The sequence below is a fragment of the Ambystoma mexicanum genome, chromosome 12 (assembly GCF_040938575.1).
Source record: "Ambystoma mexicanum isolate Mex_15411 chromosome 12, UKY_AmexF1_1, whole genome shotgun sequence".
NCBI classification, from domain to species: Eukaryota; Metazoa; Chordata; class Amphibia; order Caudata; family Ambystomatidae; genus Ambystoma; species Ambystoma mexicanum.
The window spans coordinates 997,606,036-997,624,631 of NC_090936.1; the positions used below are offsets into that span (position 1 = coordinate 997,606,036).

The window sequence follows — 18,596 nt, forward strand, 5'->3', positions numbered from 1 at the left end:
GAGTTACGGGTGTTTTCATTAAACCTCCATACTTGGTTTTCTCCAAAGAGAAGGTGGCATTGATACTTTCCTTCCTCCCAAAGGTTGTCTAGGAATTCTATTTCTATTAAAAGATCCATGTTCCAGTGCTTTTGCTTCCACCTTAGCCTTCCAAGGCAGAGGAGTGATTCTTTTGGCTGGACCTGGTTCAGGGACTCAGCTACTAAATCTCTTGGACAAGGGATGCCAGGAAAGATGGCCTGCCTTTTGTGGGTTATGCTGGTGCCCCTGCTGGCGTGGCTGTGACCAAGCAGACTCTGTCAAGGTGGATCATTCTCTGCATCTCGGGATGCTATATGTCTAGGAAAAATGTGCCTGAAGGTCTCGGGGTTCATTCTACTAGAGGCCTGGCTGCAACCTCCATCCTACCGATGGGGATCCCTGTCTTGGACATTAGCCAAGCGGCTATGTGGCCTTCTCTGCACACATTTGCCAAACATTACTGCTTGGATTTTCTTTCAGGGCAGGACGCCTGCTTCCACAGAACAGGCCACAAGGGTTTTCTGGTATTTGCTGTCCTTCTGCGCTCTCCTCTAGATCCACATACTGCTATGAGCGTCTAACAAAGAAGTGGCATCATTGGGAGGATTAAAAGAACAAATCACTTGCCTCTCAGTAATGTTTTTTCTGATAGATGTTTCACCCACATATTCCTCATCACCCACTCAACCTGCCCCTCTTGGCAGATAGCTAGTACACCTTAATAAGTTCTGTGGTCCCTCAGCAGCAGGGTGATGAGGGTAGGGGGAGTGTAACAGAGGTCGTGTGGCACAGAGCATTGATATATGCACACCTAAACATCCTGTGTGGTGCAGGCACCTAAAGGAGCTTTGCTGCACTCCATGGTGGCGGAAAGGTTTCCGAAGATCAGCTGCGCTGGAGATAGAATATCATAGATGTGGAGTCTCTGGGAGGGACATCCATGAGCAAGATGATTAACATGAGCTGAGTAATTTCTTCACCACTATAACCCAAAGGGTGCACGTGGTTGTGGGGTGCTACATAGCTCTGGAACCGGTAACTAAACGGTGAATACAAGATTCTGCCTTCTGTTTCTACGTAATCCAGATTACCCCGCTCTCATCCACCCACCCTCTGTTCCAGACCAGCTACTCCAGATCGAGATTGCCTCTCTTCTGAGGAAGTGTGCCATTGAACCGGTATCGCAGGTTGAAACTAACAAAGGGTGGTACTCCCCTTTAATTTATGGTCCCATACAAGCACGGAGATCTGCAGCCCATGTTGGGCATAGGTGTTTGAACAAGTTCCTCAGGAAGGACAACTTCATGATGGTAACACTTTGGCAGATCCTTCAGACCCTGGACCACCAGGGTTGATTAGTGTCACTCAACCTCCAGGATGCTTACTTTCATGTGCTGATCCATTCAAAACACAAAGTACCTGAGGTTAGTCATTGGCAACTCCCCTTGCCAATTCTGGATGTTGCTCTTTGCTCTCAGCTCTGCCCGAGGGTCTTCACCAAGATATTGGCGGTGGTAGCAGCCTACCCGGGCGGCTGGCTGATTATGGCTTGGTCCCAAAGTCAAGCTCTGAACCATCTAGATCGCACCTGCTACCTCCGCCTCAGACTGGGCTTCTCCCTCAACTTCAAGAATTCTCTAGTTATACCCTCCAACCGTTTCAGTTCATCTGAGCAGTTCTGGACTCACCCGTGGGCAAGGCTTTTCCTTTCGAGGACAGGGCTCTGCAAATCCAGCAGATGTTTGCCAGATTTTAAAACTGTGAATACTTTTCAGGAACAGCATCTTTGTCTCCACCACAAGGGTTGCCTTATGTCGCCTGATGACTATGTTCATGGCTTCAGCCTGCCTTCATTGTATTCTGTGGGATCTCCTGAGGGCGTCAGAATCTTGGTGGTCTTCATCGTGTCATACCAGGCTCATCCAGCTGTCCAGTCACAGGATCCACCTCTCCAAAATGCACAGCCGCCAACTAGCCGAACCCAAATGTGACACCGAAAGTGACCTCTGCCCCAGCGTCCCCTGGAGTGGGCCCAGCAGATTCAGAAATCCCAGGTTTGGTATCTGATGCAATCAGAGTAAATGGGGTGAGTTTACATAACTTTTTCTGCACCCTCCCCTAGAGTTTAATAAGAGTAAAGTCCTAAAACTTCTGCTCCCTTGCCTTAGGCTTCCCCTCAGGTGGTGGGATTGGGAGAGGAGCCCTAAATAATGTTGCTTGTTCTATTCTTGCATTCCTGGAACATTTATACTTACCAGTTAGATTTGTTGAAACTTGTTCTACTTTAAACGGCTCTTAACTACCTACGAAGGATTAACTCAGACTTTTGACCTTTATTGCACTAGAGAGGAAGGACTCCATTAGACAAACAAATGACTTGCCTTTCAGAAATATTCTTTCAGTTATATTCTTTCTGATGGATTTGTCTTCCCACCCACCGATTCTTCATTGCCCTCCCAACATGCTCCTTATGTTGGATAACTCATTCAGTTCTTGCTGTTCAGCAGTCCCTCTGATGCCAAGATATATTTTTAAAGGGCAGAACTGACGTCATTGTGCGCAAATGCCTCCTTATATGCTTCCCCTAATGTCACGTCTAGTGTTGTGGGCACACATCAGAGTGAAGCTTGACTGCAGAGCCACATGGTGCCCTTGAGGGCTGAAAAAGTTTGAGAGCATCAGATGCTGGGAGATCTATAGCCAAGCTGAGCAATCTGTGTGCAGAATGATTAAAGCATTAAAACAAGCACTTCTGAAATGTAAGCCATTTGTTCATTCGTGATTTGCAGAAAGATGCAGGATGTTGGGAGCACCTTTTTAAATTAGCTGTTGCACTTTCAGAGATATATTTAGATCTAAGATGAACATCCTAGTCTCTGGTGCATTCTGCTACCACATTCTGTTTTACTTTTAGATTTTAATAGCCATCTGCCATGTGGGAAAGTTACAAAAGATAGCAAATCTGCAAAAACGTATATATGCACCAGAAACGTTATTACATTAATTTGCACTGAAACATATTACTATTTTTATTTTATTTAAAATATTGTTAAAGTAGGGGGGCGTGGCTAGGTGGCACGCCATGCGGCTGTGTTTCCCTTGAGCTCCGCTCCAAGGTGCCCAAGCCATGCAATTTTAGCATCTTTATACGCAAAATTCCTGCCTGAATTCAACCACCGGGTGATTATGAAGAGACACTGATGCAGCGGCAGAATTTGTGGACAGAAACGCACCATATGAAGCCTTTTATTCGAATAAGAACACCGGTGGCAGCAGGGAAGAAAATGGCGGTGCGCGCCATCCAAGGCGGTCTCTGAGCGAGGGAGTCGCTGACTCCGCTGCCCTGGCGCTGGAACGTCCTCAACCCGAGAACTTGGAGATGCGATGCGGCGGGAGCTTCCCACTGTCCCCGCCGGGATCTCCGTGAGACCGCAGCAGCTCGTCGGGATCAGGGGAGTCCTCCGGCGGTGAACCTAGGAGAGGAGGAGGAGCGGTGCTGTGGGCGGAGACCGCTTGGCGGGCTACCCAGAGGCGGGGTGGGCCTCCTGCTGAAGCGGCCAGACTTAGAGCGCCGGGGCGGCGGAGCGGAGCCTCGGGTGAGCCGGAACGGGCTGGGGGCTCTGCTCTGCCGGGCTCCACTGCGCAGCGCCGCCCCTGGGAGCCCGCTCAGGGCGGCGCATATGAGTACTGAGCCCCGAGGAGCCGGTGGAGCGGGGTGGCCCATCCCTGTGAGCCACGACCGTCGGGGGAGCCGGAGGGGCTCGATGGGACCCAATGATGCCTGATGCTGTCTTGCCCTAAGTTGAGGACACGGGGACACCCAAACCTGTGCTCGCGGAGCCGGAGCCTGATACAGAGTTGCAGGGGCACAATGAGGGAAGAACCCCGACCCTAACGCCTAACAGCCACAAATTGAAAGCCCACCTGGAGCAGATTTACAGAACCCTCGTGAGTGCAACACCATCCCGGGGTGGGGAGCTGAGAACCCCTCTCCCATTGAGCGAACAACCTTGACACTGTAACAACCCAGAGAGATCTCCCAAGGGCCTGAAATAAAATTCCTGCAGAAACGTGGGGAGAGACCGTTTACCCTATCTGATCACTCTAACATCAAAAGATCAGAAGCTGGCCCTGCGCATCTGGCGTCTCACGCTCCCCCAGCTTCATTGGGGCCAGAAGTAGAAGACCCCAACAACCACCCCAAGAGATGCCCAAAACAGGGGTAAAAAAGAAGGGACACGGTATACAGGCCTACCTGGCACCACAACCTGTGGTCTCACTCCCCACACGCGCAGTTACGGACAAGATTCACCCTGTTCCATCTCCAAATCTGCCCCAAGACATGGCGATGTCCAAAGAGGAATTGGAGCGAATGCTCAGATCCTTCAAGCAAGACATTACCCAAGAGATTAAAGAGGAGATCAAGACTCTCTAAAGACTCTTTGGCCCAATCTCTCACAGACCTTACTTCTCACCTTGGGGGATAGAATCCAGGTTAACGACCTGGAAAACACAGCATGCAAACAATCCCATAACAACGAGGCCCTAGCGGAAAGGGTGAAGGTCATTGAGGAGCAGCTTGAAGACATATGGGCAAAGCTTGCTGACTTGGAAAACAGGTTGAGACGGAATAATGTGCGCCTCCGTGGTGTCCCCTGACAAATCCCCGATCAGGGTTTAACCGAATATGTGGAGACATTGTTCAGATCCCTTCTCGACCTCTCGCCAAATGAAGAACTACAGCTAGATAGAACCCACTGGGTATATTCCTCTGCCCAACTTAAAAGGAACCTGACACCAGACGTGCTCACTCGAGTACACTACTTTCGCCAGAAAGAAGTGATCATGACAGCAGCCAGGAATTCAGATTCTATACAATTCCAAGGCGCGAAGGTTCAACTTTTCCAGGACTTTGCACCCTACACCTTGGCATGCAGACGGCGTCTACAAAGGGTAACCTCCAGGCTGAGAACCCAGAAAGTCCGCTGTAGCTGGGCATTTCCTTGTAAGCTGATCTTTGACTTCCAAAGTCAACATTATGTAATTTCCTCGGAAGAAGAAGCGAGAGTTCTGATGTTGGAGGTGCCTGATAACGGCGAGCTGAAAACCGGACAAGGGAAAACCCGGCGGCGGCACCAATCCGTGACGAATCCGCACCAAGAACTTGGCCTAGAGAAAACAACCACTATCCCTGAGGAGACATCAGCCCTGAAACCAGGGGGGGCAGGAAGACTGGGCGGCCACCTGACCTGACCGTAGTGAATTTTAAAGTCCTACACTGGGAGGACACAGCCACCCTGGAGGTCTCTACTAGGCCATCAACCCTTTTTGGTCAAAGCAGACTCCTTGTGGCCAAACTGGGGTTTTTGGGCCCCCTGAAAATGTCTCTTCCTTTTCTCTTTGGACGCACCCACGGGCACCCTACCTTCAGCCTTGGGCCGAGAGACCAGGGAGAAACTGGACTGTCTCAACATAAATTTGTAAGTTACATAGCTCCCCACCGGCACTGTATGCTTTGCTTGGCTGTACTTGGGGGCACTGGAAATTTCTGCATGGCAATCGGCTTGGGCGCCTGAGTGGAGGGTGCCCGTCGCACTTCACACTTGGTTAAAGTTAACTCTGGGTGTGGGAATAGCACATTCCGAGATGAAAATAGCTTGGTTATTTTGTTTTTTCTTTTACCACTTTGTTTTAATCAGAAGCCATTAAGTTGGCTTTATTATCTCACTCACCACAGACCTCCTACAGTTTACATTGCAATGAACTGCCTGGCTAGGTACCTTCCCCTTGGCTCTCTTGGGGGGGGGCCTACTTGAAGCGAAAACTCATGCGACTGGACTATGGCAACCCCGAGTTTTAGGTGTATCTCCCTTAATGTGCAAGGCCTGAACTCCCCCTTGAAAAGAAAAGCACTCTTTCATTGACTAGGGTCCTTGGATGCATCATTTCTATTTCTTCAGGAGACCCATTTACGGCCGGCAGATGAATTCCGCCTTAAGGATAGGCTCTACCCCACTAAATTCTTTGGCTCAAGTGGACTGAAGAAACGAGGGGTTGCCATCCTAGTGCGCAGGGGGATTTCCCTTAAAACTGTAGGGGTGGTACGAGATGAGGAAGGGAGGTTCCTGGATGTCGTAAAATCACACTGGTCTCTATATATGCCCCTAACACTAAACAAGATCTGTTTTTTTATGAAATTGTCGAAAGCCTTACGTGAACATGCAGAGGGGGAAGTTATTCTGGGAGGGGATTTTAATGCTGTGGTTAACCCCCTGGTTGACAAGACGCTCCCGCCAACATTAAATGACAGGAACAACTTCAGGACCCTTACCTCCCTGCTGAAAGAACACTCCCTGATTGAAGAGTGGAGGTACTGCCACCAAGATGAGAGGGACTATACCTACTTTTCAGCTGTTCATGGGGGTTTCTCAAGACTGTATATGTTTCTTATATCAGATTCGCTCATCCATGAAGTGGATATTCTCCCTGAGGTCCTCGCAGACCACTCTCCAGTTCTATTAACTATAGCTCCCCCCCCCCGAGTTAACCCTCTGACGAGACCTCCCTGGAGGATAAATGACTTCCTCCTAGAGGACCCGGTGATCTTTGCCCATATTAGAGAATCCATGGGTCTTTACTTCAGTGAGAACTACACTGACGATGTGAGCTGGGGCACGGTCTGGGATGCAAGTAAAGCAGTGATCAGGGGGCACTTTATCAAGCAAGCAGCACAACTGGGGAGGGCCAGGAGATTACTTCAAGAACAACTGGAGGGGGATGTCCGTAGACTAGAGGAGACACACAAAAAGAATCCCTCACGGCGCTCATTAAGGGACCTGCGAATGGCTAAAAAAGCGCTTGAGGCACATCATATGGGGAAGACGGCCTACTGCATGATGCGTACAAAGCCATTTTTTATACCAAAGGAAACAAGGCTAATAAATTACTAGCAGCCCAGTTAGGGAAACGGACACGACAAAATAGGATAGACCTCCTGCGAGATAAAAAAGGCAAAGGCACCTACTCTGAAGAGGGGAAATGCCATATTGTTGAGGAATTGTTCAGGGAACATGCAGCCCCGCATAGGGGGGCTCACAATCCACCAAAGACTTCATAAATATGGCAGACTTACCACAACTGCCACAAGCTCTTCAAGAACCCTTAGAAGATCCAATATCCTCTGAGGAAGTGGAACTAGCTATTAAATGACTCCCTATTGGCAAGGCTCTGGGCCCAGACGGCTTCACAAATAAGTTCTATAAAACCTCCTGTAAAGACCTCACATCGCATCTCACGAAGTTAGTCAATGTATGCTGGGAAACAGGTACTGTTACACAGTCCATGGCAGAATCGAACACAACCCTAATCCTATAGCCATGGAAGGACCCGGCAGAATGTTCATCCTACCGGCCCATAGCCTTGCTCAATACGAAAGCTAAGCTGTATAGAAAGATCATAGCGCGGAGATTGGGGGAGATTTTACCTACACTAATAGATAGGGACCAGACAGGCTTTATCCAGGGTCGATCTGCCCATGACAACATTTGCAGAGCAATAGACCTGATAGCCCTGGCTCCATCGGTTCCGGGTCCTCTCTCCCTACTATCCTTAGATGCCCATAGGGCTTTCGATAGCATGTCTTGGGAATACTTGCAATTGGTCCTGAAGGGCTTTGGGTTTGGCCCACAATTTTCTAAACTGGTCCTATCGAACTTTCGGATCCCATCCACCCGAATACTAGTCAACTCTTGGTGGACACCCCAGATACCCCTCAGTAGAGGGACCAGGCAAGGGTGTCCCCTATCACCACTGGTCTTTGCTCTAGCAATGGAACCCTTAGCCCAACATATCTGCCTTCACCCTGAAATTCGGTGGTTTGAGTTAGGAGCCCAATGCTACAAAGTTGCACTTTATGCAGACGATGTGCTCTGTTTCCTAAGAGATGCTCAGGCTTCAGTTCCCCCGCTTATGGGTCTGCTTGACCAATTTGCGGTGATTTAGGGACTTACGATAAACATGACGAAATCGATAGGCCGGAATCTATCTGAACCATCACACGTGTTAAACGCCTTACAAAACACCTACTCCCTCAGATGGGAAAGCTCCAAAATTACGTACCCTGGGGTGCACCCGATTCCGACCTATTCAGGCCTATGGAAAGCCGACATTCCCCTCTACTAAAAGACGCCAAGGAATCTTTACAGAAGTGGGCTCTTCAAGAGATATCGTGGCTAGGGCGCATAAGCGCAGTCAAAATGACCTTGCTCCCTAGGCTTCTTTACAGACTGCAGGCGCTCCCTGTGCTCATTCCAGAGCGAGACCTACAAAACTTACAGAAAGAGATAAGCTGTTTTATATGGCAGCAAAAAAAAACAGAATTCAGCGCAAGATCCTCACTCGGGGCAGGCAGCTGGGAGGCCTTGGACTCCCCTCTATAATAAGATATTACCGGGCAAACCAAATTGCCCCCATCTTGAGCTGGACCATCCCAGTTGATTACCCCCCACCACAGATGCCCCCGCCCCCCCCCTCCCCCGGACCCAGGTGCAGGTCATTGAGCACTTGTTTTCTGGAGCGCCCCTCTCTCAGCTTCCCTGCCTACCGCGCGAGGCGCGTGCCTCCCAGAAGCCCCTCCCAACTACGAGGTCATCTCTCCGGTGTTGGGATAGACAGTACAAATTAAGGGGACTCCTTCCAGGATTGGGACCCCTCTCCCCAATTACGCAGAACCCGGCCTTTACCCCCTGGACTCCAGGTCAACTCCTACCAAAACTGGTCAAGCGAAGGACCACTGAGACTGCAAGATCTCTATGATGACAATATCCCACTGACCGTTGCCCAATGCAAAGAGAAGTTTAACCTCCCTGAGACCGAGAGATTTAGATGCATACAATTACGGCATTGGATTACCAACCCGACCACCAAAAAAGTTGCCACTAGGCCCCCCTCAGGCCTAGAATTAACGGTTGCGGAAGGCCAGTGTTCACATAGAGTAACATTTGTTATCGCCTCTTAGAAAACGTCCCAGAAGACGAGAAACTCCCGTATATGCTGGCATGGGAGAGAGAACTAGGAATTGAGACACCCAGAATCATGGAAAATAATCTGGGACAGAGCACATAGGTCCTCTAGATGCACGTCTGTGAAGGAATGTGCACTTAAGATCTGCTATCGCTTGTATTTCTCACCACAGAGGCTACATGTGATAAACCCGGAATATCCGGATACCTGTTGGCACGGCTGCGGTGCGAAGGGAGATCTGGGTCACTTGTGGTGGCACTGTCCGGTCATTCAAACTTACTGGCTGGAGATCAAAGATCAAAGACTTATGTGGAATTCTACTCCCCATGGACCCGCTAGTAATGCTGTTAGGCGACTCACCAGATGATGGGTCTTACCCCTGCTCTGGCACTACTGCCTGCCTGATTACTCAATTACTTATGGCAGCCCGCCTCACACGAGCTCGATTTGGAAGGAAATAGAGGGTCCCCACATAGCATACTGGTGGGTAAAGGTTTGGGAACTTCTGGGAGTGGACAAATTAACAGCTGCAATAGGTCAGACACCCAAATTCACAAACATATGGGGCTCATTTCTAAATCACATCGAAGAAAAAGAACATATGTTTTTCCAGCCTAGATTAATTAAGTACCTTTTCCAGCCCTGACACGTCTCTGGCACGGTGAAAGTAAACATCAAATGGACATCTGGAAATGGGAGAGATACAGCCTCTCACAGGATTACGCGATAAACTGTTGCTAACTTTGGTGAGGTTTTTTTTGTTGTTTTTTTTTCTCTGTCCTGCTTTTCCTTACTTTAGAGGGATACAAGTTGTTAAGCTACATTATCCTATTTCCAGAGGATGTTTATGAAATTCTATATACTTAATCAAACATCAACATTTCATTTTAACCTCTTTTTAATTTATCAAGAGATTAATTGTTACAATTGCAGCGACAAACTATGAACTTAGCCTTTTTAAAAATGCTGCCGAAATCGATATAACTGATGAATTGCAAAAGATGCCGAATTAGATTGTTGATTCATAGCTTCTTAGATTAACTATTACCACTTGCAATGACATTTGATGAATTTAATGTTTAATCAATATTTCAATAAAAAAGATTTTGACAAAAAAATATTGTTAAAATGTGAGTGTTAATGAATGCTCACTCCTCTTGTGACTAGTTTTTATTTTTCTTGTGCCTAAATACTCAGTCACCTCGAACCTGCATGCTTTACTATTGCCTGTGGCTGCGCTGTCCCTCATGGCTTGCTCTTGCACTCAGTTGTTGCATGCTTGACTAGTGTCCACGTTATGGATGGCCCAGTTTTTATTGTCGTGGTTGGGCTCTCCTTTATTATATTTGGGCTAGGTATACCTCTAAATCCAACCTCTGTTTTTCTCTGCTTCTTTCTTCTAGCTGCGGTACTATGACTACCGCACAGATACTGAATGTAAAGGGGTCATTGACTTGGCAGAGGTGGAGTCCATTACGCCGGGCGCACAAACTATGGGCTCGCCAAAAACAGTGGATGAAAAAGCTTTCTTTGATGTAAGTGGAGCACTTTTACAAATCTCTTTACAATTTATGTGGCACCTGGGTTTGTGTGCTTAGACATATGTTCAAACTGATTGATACCAGCACTTCTGAGTGAGCTGCCCAAGAGAATGTTCTGGCGTGAGGGTTGGGAACGATAGTTCTTCTAGTCTGCTTTTCCGTGCTAGTCAGCCACTCATCTCTTTCCTATTTGATACTTTTTTGTTTTTAATCTGTTTTATTTTCATACTACATTGTAACAGGGGAAGAAAAATAGACAATACACAGAGTGGTTGCAGCATCTTCAGTACCAACATTCCGGTATAACATTCCTCAGTCCATTCATTTTTTCCATCAAGTTCCTCCTTGCAATGAGACCCCCTTCACCTTCCATTTTACATTTTCCACCTTCTCTCCATAGTGGGTCCCCCCTACATCTCCCTTTCTGCTCCAGACCTCTTTCCTCTCAATCCATCCCTCATGGTGGTCTCGGATCTGGTGACATCATCATCTCATTGAGCATTTGTCCCCAATACAACACTCCCCTTTGTTACGTGAAATGTCCACTTCAGCTATGCCCCATCTTTGAATATCTCCAACCCTCAGTGATAGTTTTGGACCTTTTGAACATTTCCACAAGATTGCAGTCCACCTTTTAGCTAAAAGTAACAAAAACTGTACCATCTTTGTCCGAGCCTTGTCCCTCTTTTTCCCCAGGCACCAGTCCCTATAAACAGAAAAATGGCTTACATGAACAAATTAATTCTGTGCATCACCTGACCCCAATAGATTGATCTCTCTGGGCATTGACACACCATATACCAGAAGCCTGCTGAATTCCCCCGTCCCCCGCATCAAGGACAGCAATGAGATACCTGCTCATTAATGGCATGCAGTCTTGATGGGGTAATATACATTCTATGTGTAAAGTTCTACCTCTTGATACTTAATCTTATTGCATCCCTTTAGTTTAGTCCTTTGGAACATGGACTTGTTTGGTGACGTGTCCGGTATGTGTATCCTGCTGTGATGCTCCTACTTTCTTACTTTGGACTCCACCTGGGACATTGTAGGCTATCCTGGTCTTGTCACTTCATGACACACTACCACATCCAGCACCTCTGATGAAGTGGTCCACCTTGCCTCTCTGCCTAGGGGGTACTCCTGTGGTGAAATCTCCTTGCCCCCTCATGGGTGACTTACATGGATGCTGCTTCTTGGTGTTGTGCATGGACGTCATTTAGGGGCTGCCAGGGGTGCAACTGTGACCCCTGATTTCTCCCTTGCTACCCCTAAAAAATCATTTAAAAAAAAAAAAGAAAATATCATCTTTATTGCTTTTTTTTATTTTATTTTTTTTACATTGAGGCTCATGGGCTGTGGCCAGCAGCATGTGGCCTTTTGTTTCTGGAGTGGCTGGTTTTCTGATGGCTGTAGACGGTAAAATAGCTTAGTGGGTTGAGCACTGGCTGCTGCAATGTGTGTGTGATCTGCAGGTGCGACTCACAGCAAGGTTAACTCAGCCTTTCATCCTGCTGAGGTTGCTAAATGAGTACCAACACAGGTTGGGTGATATTGTATGTGTATTTGTTCAATATGAAGCGCTTAAGCGCAAGTGCTATATAATAACACATCATTATCGTTTGGCCTCGGATGTCTGCTTTCATTCACAGTGATTTGGTAACATGGACTTATACGCACTGATATTAATGATACATATGGTGATCCATTCTTATATGAAATGTATATCACTTTACAGTGATATCGTAGCCATATTTTCCGTAGTGTACTCAGAAACAATGCTATGGGATGCCACTTCCTGTTTTGTCGTGGGGTGAAAGCTTGTGTTCCATTGCTTCCCTGATGCTTCCCATGATGTCACTTCGGGGTGGGGTCAAATGACATCACTTGTCATCAGAGGCCAAGGGTTGTGTAATGTCACTTCCGCTACCCCAGACATTTTGGTGAAATGACGTCCCTGGTGTTGTGTACCTGTCTGAGAGGCAGGCTTTCCTTATATTTAATCTTTACTTTGCAATGTGCCCACAGAGGTAACTGAGTACAGCCTCCAACTCTGCTGTGTACAGATCGTGTGTGATTTTTACTGATTTTACCCGATAAAAGTGATTTGTGATGGGAGGCTTTAACACCACCCCGGTAGGTAGAAGGTTGGGAGGTGAATGGTCGATCACCCACCTTATCAGGTGCAACCGCCTCACTCCTTGACTCCGAATGTGACATCTGCGGTACATATATCACATCACTACACCCCCATACAGCCGTTCATTTTTTCCACGCACTCAGCGCATGGTTTGGAACATGTTCTTTTCATGATTGAAAGGCATTGCATTCGACTCTGACATGTCAGGCCCTAAGCCGTCTGGTTTTAAGCGCTGCAAGGTGCAGCTTGAAAATGTCCTCCACGGACTGACAAAACATTTGTGTGTGGTGCCCCGGGGTGGAATGAATATGACATCGACCAATGCAGATCCTGCCAGCATTTGAATTTGAAGGCGCTTGGGTGATGCACGGGAGGCCCCTTTTCGAAATCTCAGGCACAGTCAGTCACCTCGTCCTTGGGCCCCAATACCAAAGGCCCTACAGTCAAGGGTGCAAAGAAGCAACAAAAAAATTGTATTCACAGAGTCAGACCCACCATTCATGCTCCCACAATATGGATGAGCGGAGTAAGTCAGACCTGAGTATAGGGGCTCAGAGAGAAGAGTTGAAGGCCGTTTAAAAGTCAGATACTCCAGTTGTTCGACAAGACCATGGATGGTATGGCTTCAGCCTCAGCGCCTCAGGTAGCACAGGCACCAACAGCACCTGAGGCTCCGGTGCCATGGTAGCAGCACCAGGACTTATGCCCTTGAGCTCGACCTCCACTCGCTCAAAGCCGTCCCCGGCATCTATGACCTTTGAGGCATCAACATCGAGAGCCCCCCACGGGGCAGCTCTGTTGACGATGGTCCGGAGTTTTGTGCCAGAGTCCATATCTGAATTCTTTGAGTCCATGAGAACCATTTTTAATGATGGAGACCAGGTCCCCTTCGGAATGGAGCCGATGGGAGGGGTTGGAAACTGAAATATGACCCATTTCTTTTTGGGTGAGGCTGATCACCTGGCCTTGACCGAGGGGCTGCACAAGGCAAGCAGGTTCGACACCTCCCCCTGACCTTGACATGCAGCAAGCGGCTCCCTAGACCCATCCCAGTGCACAATATATAAAGCTGCCCCTGCCAAACCATTACAGTCTTGCGGCCTGACATACATCCTTGACAAAGGGCATCAGTCTGAGAGAGTGCTACCCTTCAATGCACCCATCTCGGAGCCCATTGCAGCATTATGGCAGCGACCATGTTAAACGCCAGCAGTTGATTACGAGCTGACAAAAAATATAAGTCGACCGGCCTTCTAGTCAGCCTACCCTTCACTTGCTGGTCTAGTTCTGCAGGCTGCTACGGTCAGTTTGAGGCCTGCATAGTTCACTTTGGACGTCCCAAAGGAGAGGGAAAGCAAAAAGACTGACACTCTAATGAAGAAAATCGTTGCGTCAGGGAGTATGGCACTAAAGGCTATTTATGATGTTGGTGCTTTTACCTCTCACATACTTTGGAAGACGATCGTACAGGAGCGGACCAACTCCCATCCAGTGAGATGAGAGATGGTGTCTTCGACATGATCTTTGATGCAAAGGAGGTGGCGTGTCAAGCCCTCCTGGCAGGTCTCAACACCGTTGACTGCGTTGGCTATTCGATGGGGACATTGACGGTGCTCCGGAGGACAGCATTCCTGCAGGTTTTGTGGTTCCCTCAGTATGTGAAAGCTAAATTGCTTGACATGACTGCTGATGGTGAGCTCCTCTTTGGGCTGAAGGCTGACAAATACGTGGAACGTTTCAAGGAGTCAAAGTTTACTGTGAAGTCGCTAGGCCTTGCGGTGCAGCAACCTACCAAACAGTCTTTCTAATTTCAATCCATCCCACCCTCTCAAACAACTGAAGCCAGGGCTCCAGGAGGAATTGTTCAATGCTCTGCTTTTAAAGGAGGAGGTACCAGCCGAGGAGAGAGAGTTAGGCTGCTACTCCGAGTTCTTCCTAGTGCCAAAGAAATGGGGAGGATTCTATCACATCCTGGACCTCAGGGTCTTGAACAAGTTGCATAGGGAGGACATGTTCAGGATGGTGACCTTGAGAGAAATTCTCCAGGCTCTGCATTTCCAGGACTGGTTGGTGTGGCTGGTTCTTTAGAACACTTATTTCCATGTGCCCATCCATTGGAAGCACAGGCGTGGTTCCTGAGGTTTGTCATAGGAGATACGGTGTTATGAATTCAAAGTGCTCCCTTTTGACCTAACCTCTACTCCCAGGGTTCTCACCAAGCCGATGATTTTCTTGGATGTTCATCTCAGGAGATCCGGAGTCCATGTGTTACCTTGGCTGGGAGACTGGTTGATCCGTAGAAAGGTCTCCAGAGCAGTTATTGAGGCATCTTGAGGACACCTGCTTCACAGCCTGGGTTTCTTCCTAAACTTCCCAAGTCGCACAAATGCAGAAGCAGTCCTGGACACCAGAGCAGCTTTCCCGCGACCCCCTGTATCCCCATCCACACCCAAGAAAGAGTAGTCAGTTTCGGTCAAATGGTCACACTCTTTGAGAACCACGACCGCCTTCCAGCGGCTTCCTTCCTCCGCCTTTTGGGTCTCATGGCCTGCATATTTCCGGTGCCAGAGGCCAAACTGCAAATGCAATCCCTTCAATGGTTCCCGAGGGGCCAGTAGTCTCAGTACTTCGACATGAAGGATGTCCTCAGGGCATGGGGTCAGTGGCCATCAACCTTTCATGGTGGGCCAATCAGGAGGGTATGATGGCAGGGGGAGCCTTTTGGCAACTTTTTTTTTTAAAACATCTTTCGAATGGATTGTGTCCTCACACATATTCCTCATCTTAGATATATCCTTACCTTTAGGTTTCGCCTCGGAAAATGTTTTCTCTCTCCAGCAGAGGGCGCTCCGGCGTCGATGTCCCTCGGCACCATCCGTCGAACATCAATGTCATCCACTGTATAAGAGCCTTGAGCGCGCCCGTTGGCTTCAGTTTCGTTTTTCCGTTAGCTTCGCTTCGGATCGAGTTAAACGGCGCTTCAGTATTTTGTGTGAAAAAAAGCTATGTCGTCGTCTTTGAACCCTTCCACACCAAAGACAGGCTTTAAAAAATGCCTAAAATGTGGAAAGAAGATGTCCCTGACCAATCCACATAAGAATTGTCTATGGTGCCCCGGTCCCGACCACTGTGGTTCGTGCCAGTCGGTGACCCACAAAGCCCTAAAAGAGCATAGAGGTAAACTGGCAATGGGGGAGGGTTTATCGAAGTCCACTTTGAAGTCATATCATAAAAAACATCATTCGAGGAGTAGATCGAGGAAGTCTTCTTCTTCGTCTTCTAAAAAGGCTAAGAAGAGATGACATCGATCTCCCTCATCCTCTTCGACATCTTCAGAAGAGGTTATCACATGTCCTTCTAAACATGACTCTCTGAGAAAATGGGAAGCTTTTCGAGTTTCCATGCTAAAATATTTTGAGAATGCGGCCTAGACCCCCTCAAAAATAGCTAAAGAAGACCATGCTCCTGCTCACAAGAAAAGTGACAGAGGAAGGTCCAAAACAAGGAAAGCTGATAAAAAGAAGTCGAGAGAGTCATCGTGAGATTCTTCTCGATCACCTCGTAAGTGCGATCCTTTGGTGCATAAATCGAAGGCAGAGCGAAACAAAATGGCGTTGAAAGATCATACACCATCGAAGTCGACATCGACGTCGTCGAAGACTTCGAAGGTCCTCGAGTCGACAACTCCCTCGAAGGAAGCTCCGTCGAGTTCACGCTCGAAAACCACAAAAGCTCCTTCGACAGTTTCCACGGCTCGATGTCGAAGGAGGTGACGCCCAAACCTTTAATAAGGGAAATTCCTTTACTGCCTGAAAAGGTTTTTCATCCTGAGAGTCGACATGATTTTTTCAGGACCATGTCATCCATCTATGAGGGAGATTCATCAAAAGAGGAGGAAGTAACCTCTGCTGGTGTTAAATTTGGTGTTAAATTTGGCAGAAGATCTGTCCCAGAGGAGTTAATTAACCCTCAATCAATAATTCAAGATCTGTAAGAATGTTAAGCATACTGCCGATTTAGTTTTTGTTTTGTTAAACGCTTATAAAAGAACAAGTTACTTACCAACTGTAACGTTCTTTCGATTGGATGTTCCTCCCACGTATTCCTCATCGACCCTCCCAACCTAGCCCCACAGTACAGTTTACGTCAATTACACTCGAAACTCTTTTAAGGCTTGGGTCAAAAGAGGCATGCCATTAACTAATCAAAATCCTTGGACTATAATATACGAAAAAACTGAACTGAAGCCAACAGGCATGCTCGAGGCTCTTATATAGTGGATGACGTCGATGTTCGACGGATGCCGCCGAGGGACATCGTTGCCGCGGCCTCGAATGGAGCGCCCTCTGCTGGAGAGAGAAAAAAAATTCCGAGGCAAAGCCTTAAGGTAATTATATATCTAAGATAAGGAATACGTGGGAGGAACATCCAATCGAAAGAACGTTACAGTTGGTAAGTAACTTGTTCTTTTATAAGCGTTTAACAAAACAAAAACTAAATCAGCAGTATGCTTAATCCAAAGAATAGAGAAGGATCAGGTACAAGAAATGGAACAAGTACAACAACCCCCACGCCCCCACCCACTTCATCAGCTACCCCATCCCCCGGACCAGATAACCCGACTCCCTGAAACAGTCCCCCCTTCCCCTGTTAAACATTGGCGATTGGAATCTTTTTCTCAGTGTTAGTGTCCATAAAGAGCACATATCTTGTTTGACTAAGTATACCTGAAGCCCTTAACTGATATATGTATTGGCCAGCTCCCCAATAAAGTCAAGTTGAGTAGGTCTACCACGCCTCCTCATCACTGTGCATTCTAATGTACAGAATTTAAAGGTCAGTCCAAGGTAGGCCTGATTAGTAGGTTCAGGGCTGTCTTAAAGTGCATGATTAACAATTTAGGAGAATGTGTACCAATTGTTGTATGTTGGGGTCTGTATGCCATTCATCTTCATTCATACCAAATGATATGGAACGAGGGGAGATGGTAATGGAGGTGTTGGGAATACGAGAGACCAATTTGGGAATTCTCAGCAAGTAAGTTACTATAGCCGGACACTATACTCCCCTAATGCACTCTTGTTGTCCTCTTGTCTCAACTCTTTATCTTGCACTGTAAATTGATATCACAATGCCTAGTTGATGCTGAACCCTATTGTTTATGCCTATTGTATGTATATACTGTTCAAATAACCACTGACCTTATCCTTTCTGCATATGTTTGTCTCTGTTTTTATATAACCGTGTAACCCTAAGCTGAAAGTATTCATGTATCCTCTGCGCCCTGATACCCTTGGGTCTGGCGCGCATTACAAATAAATAAAACAAAACAAACACGACCACAAATTATGACCCAAAGTACCCAGCCTCCCACACTGTTGCCAGCACGCCATCGAGCGTACCAGGCCCATGTGACACATTTTATAGAGGTGTAGTAAAGTCGCTTATTTAATTTGTATTGAATTTCTCTGTTGCAAATATTGTAGGTCGTGGCGGGGATAGTCTCAAGTAGTCAAAAATGTCGCCCACATCAACTGGGTTGTTCAAGTCGGTGGGCCATTGTGCTGCAAGGTGTTATATTCCATCAGGAGGTATTTGGGATGCAGATGGTAGAGAATGAGCGCAACCTGGGGAAATCAGTGGGGTTTTGCCCCAGCTCCTGTTCACATGCAGTAGGTGCTTCTAGTAGGGTCTGTGTGGTGGTGTTCACCTTAATCACGCTGCATATGTTGTGGTAGTGTAACCATTCTGTTGGCTGGAGTTGGAGTATGACCCTTTTGGCAACCTTAGTCCTGTACACGTTGTCACTGAAGGGTTGAGGCGCTCACTGTGGGGATCCCTGGTGGAAGGCTACTTGCATATCAATAGGCTGG

The 18,596-nt window shown here is 47.5% G+C and overlaps 1 protein-coding gene across 10 annotated transcripts in view; it reads left to right on the forward strand.

The window, feature by feature from the left end:
• Positions 1-18,596, forward strand: part of SBF1 (SET binding factor 1) — a 2,512,102-nt gene that overhangs the window by 2,440,689 nt on the left and 52,817 nt on the right. For all 10 annotated transcript variants that reach the window (XM_069629502.1, XM_069629505.1, XM_069629506.1 and 7 more), the window contains one exon: positions 10,446-10,577. In XM_069629502.1, the coding sequence (XP_069485603.1) occupies positions 10,446-10,577 (132 nt within the window). The remainder of the gene's footprint in view (positions 1-10,445; positions 10,578-18,596) is intronic.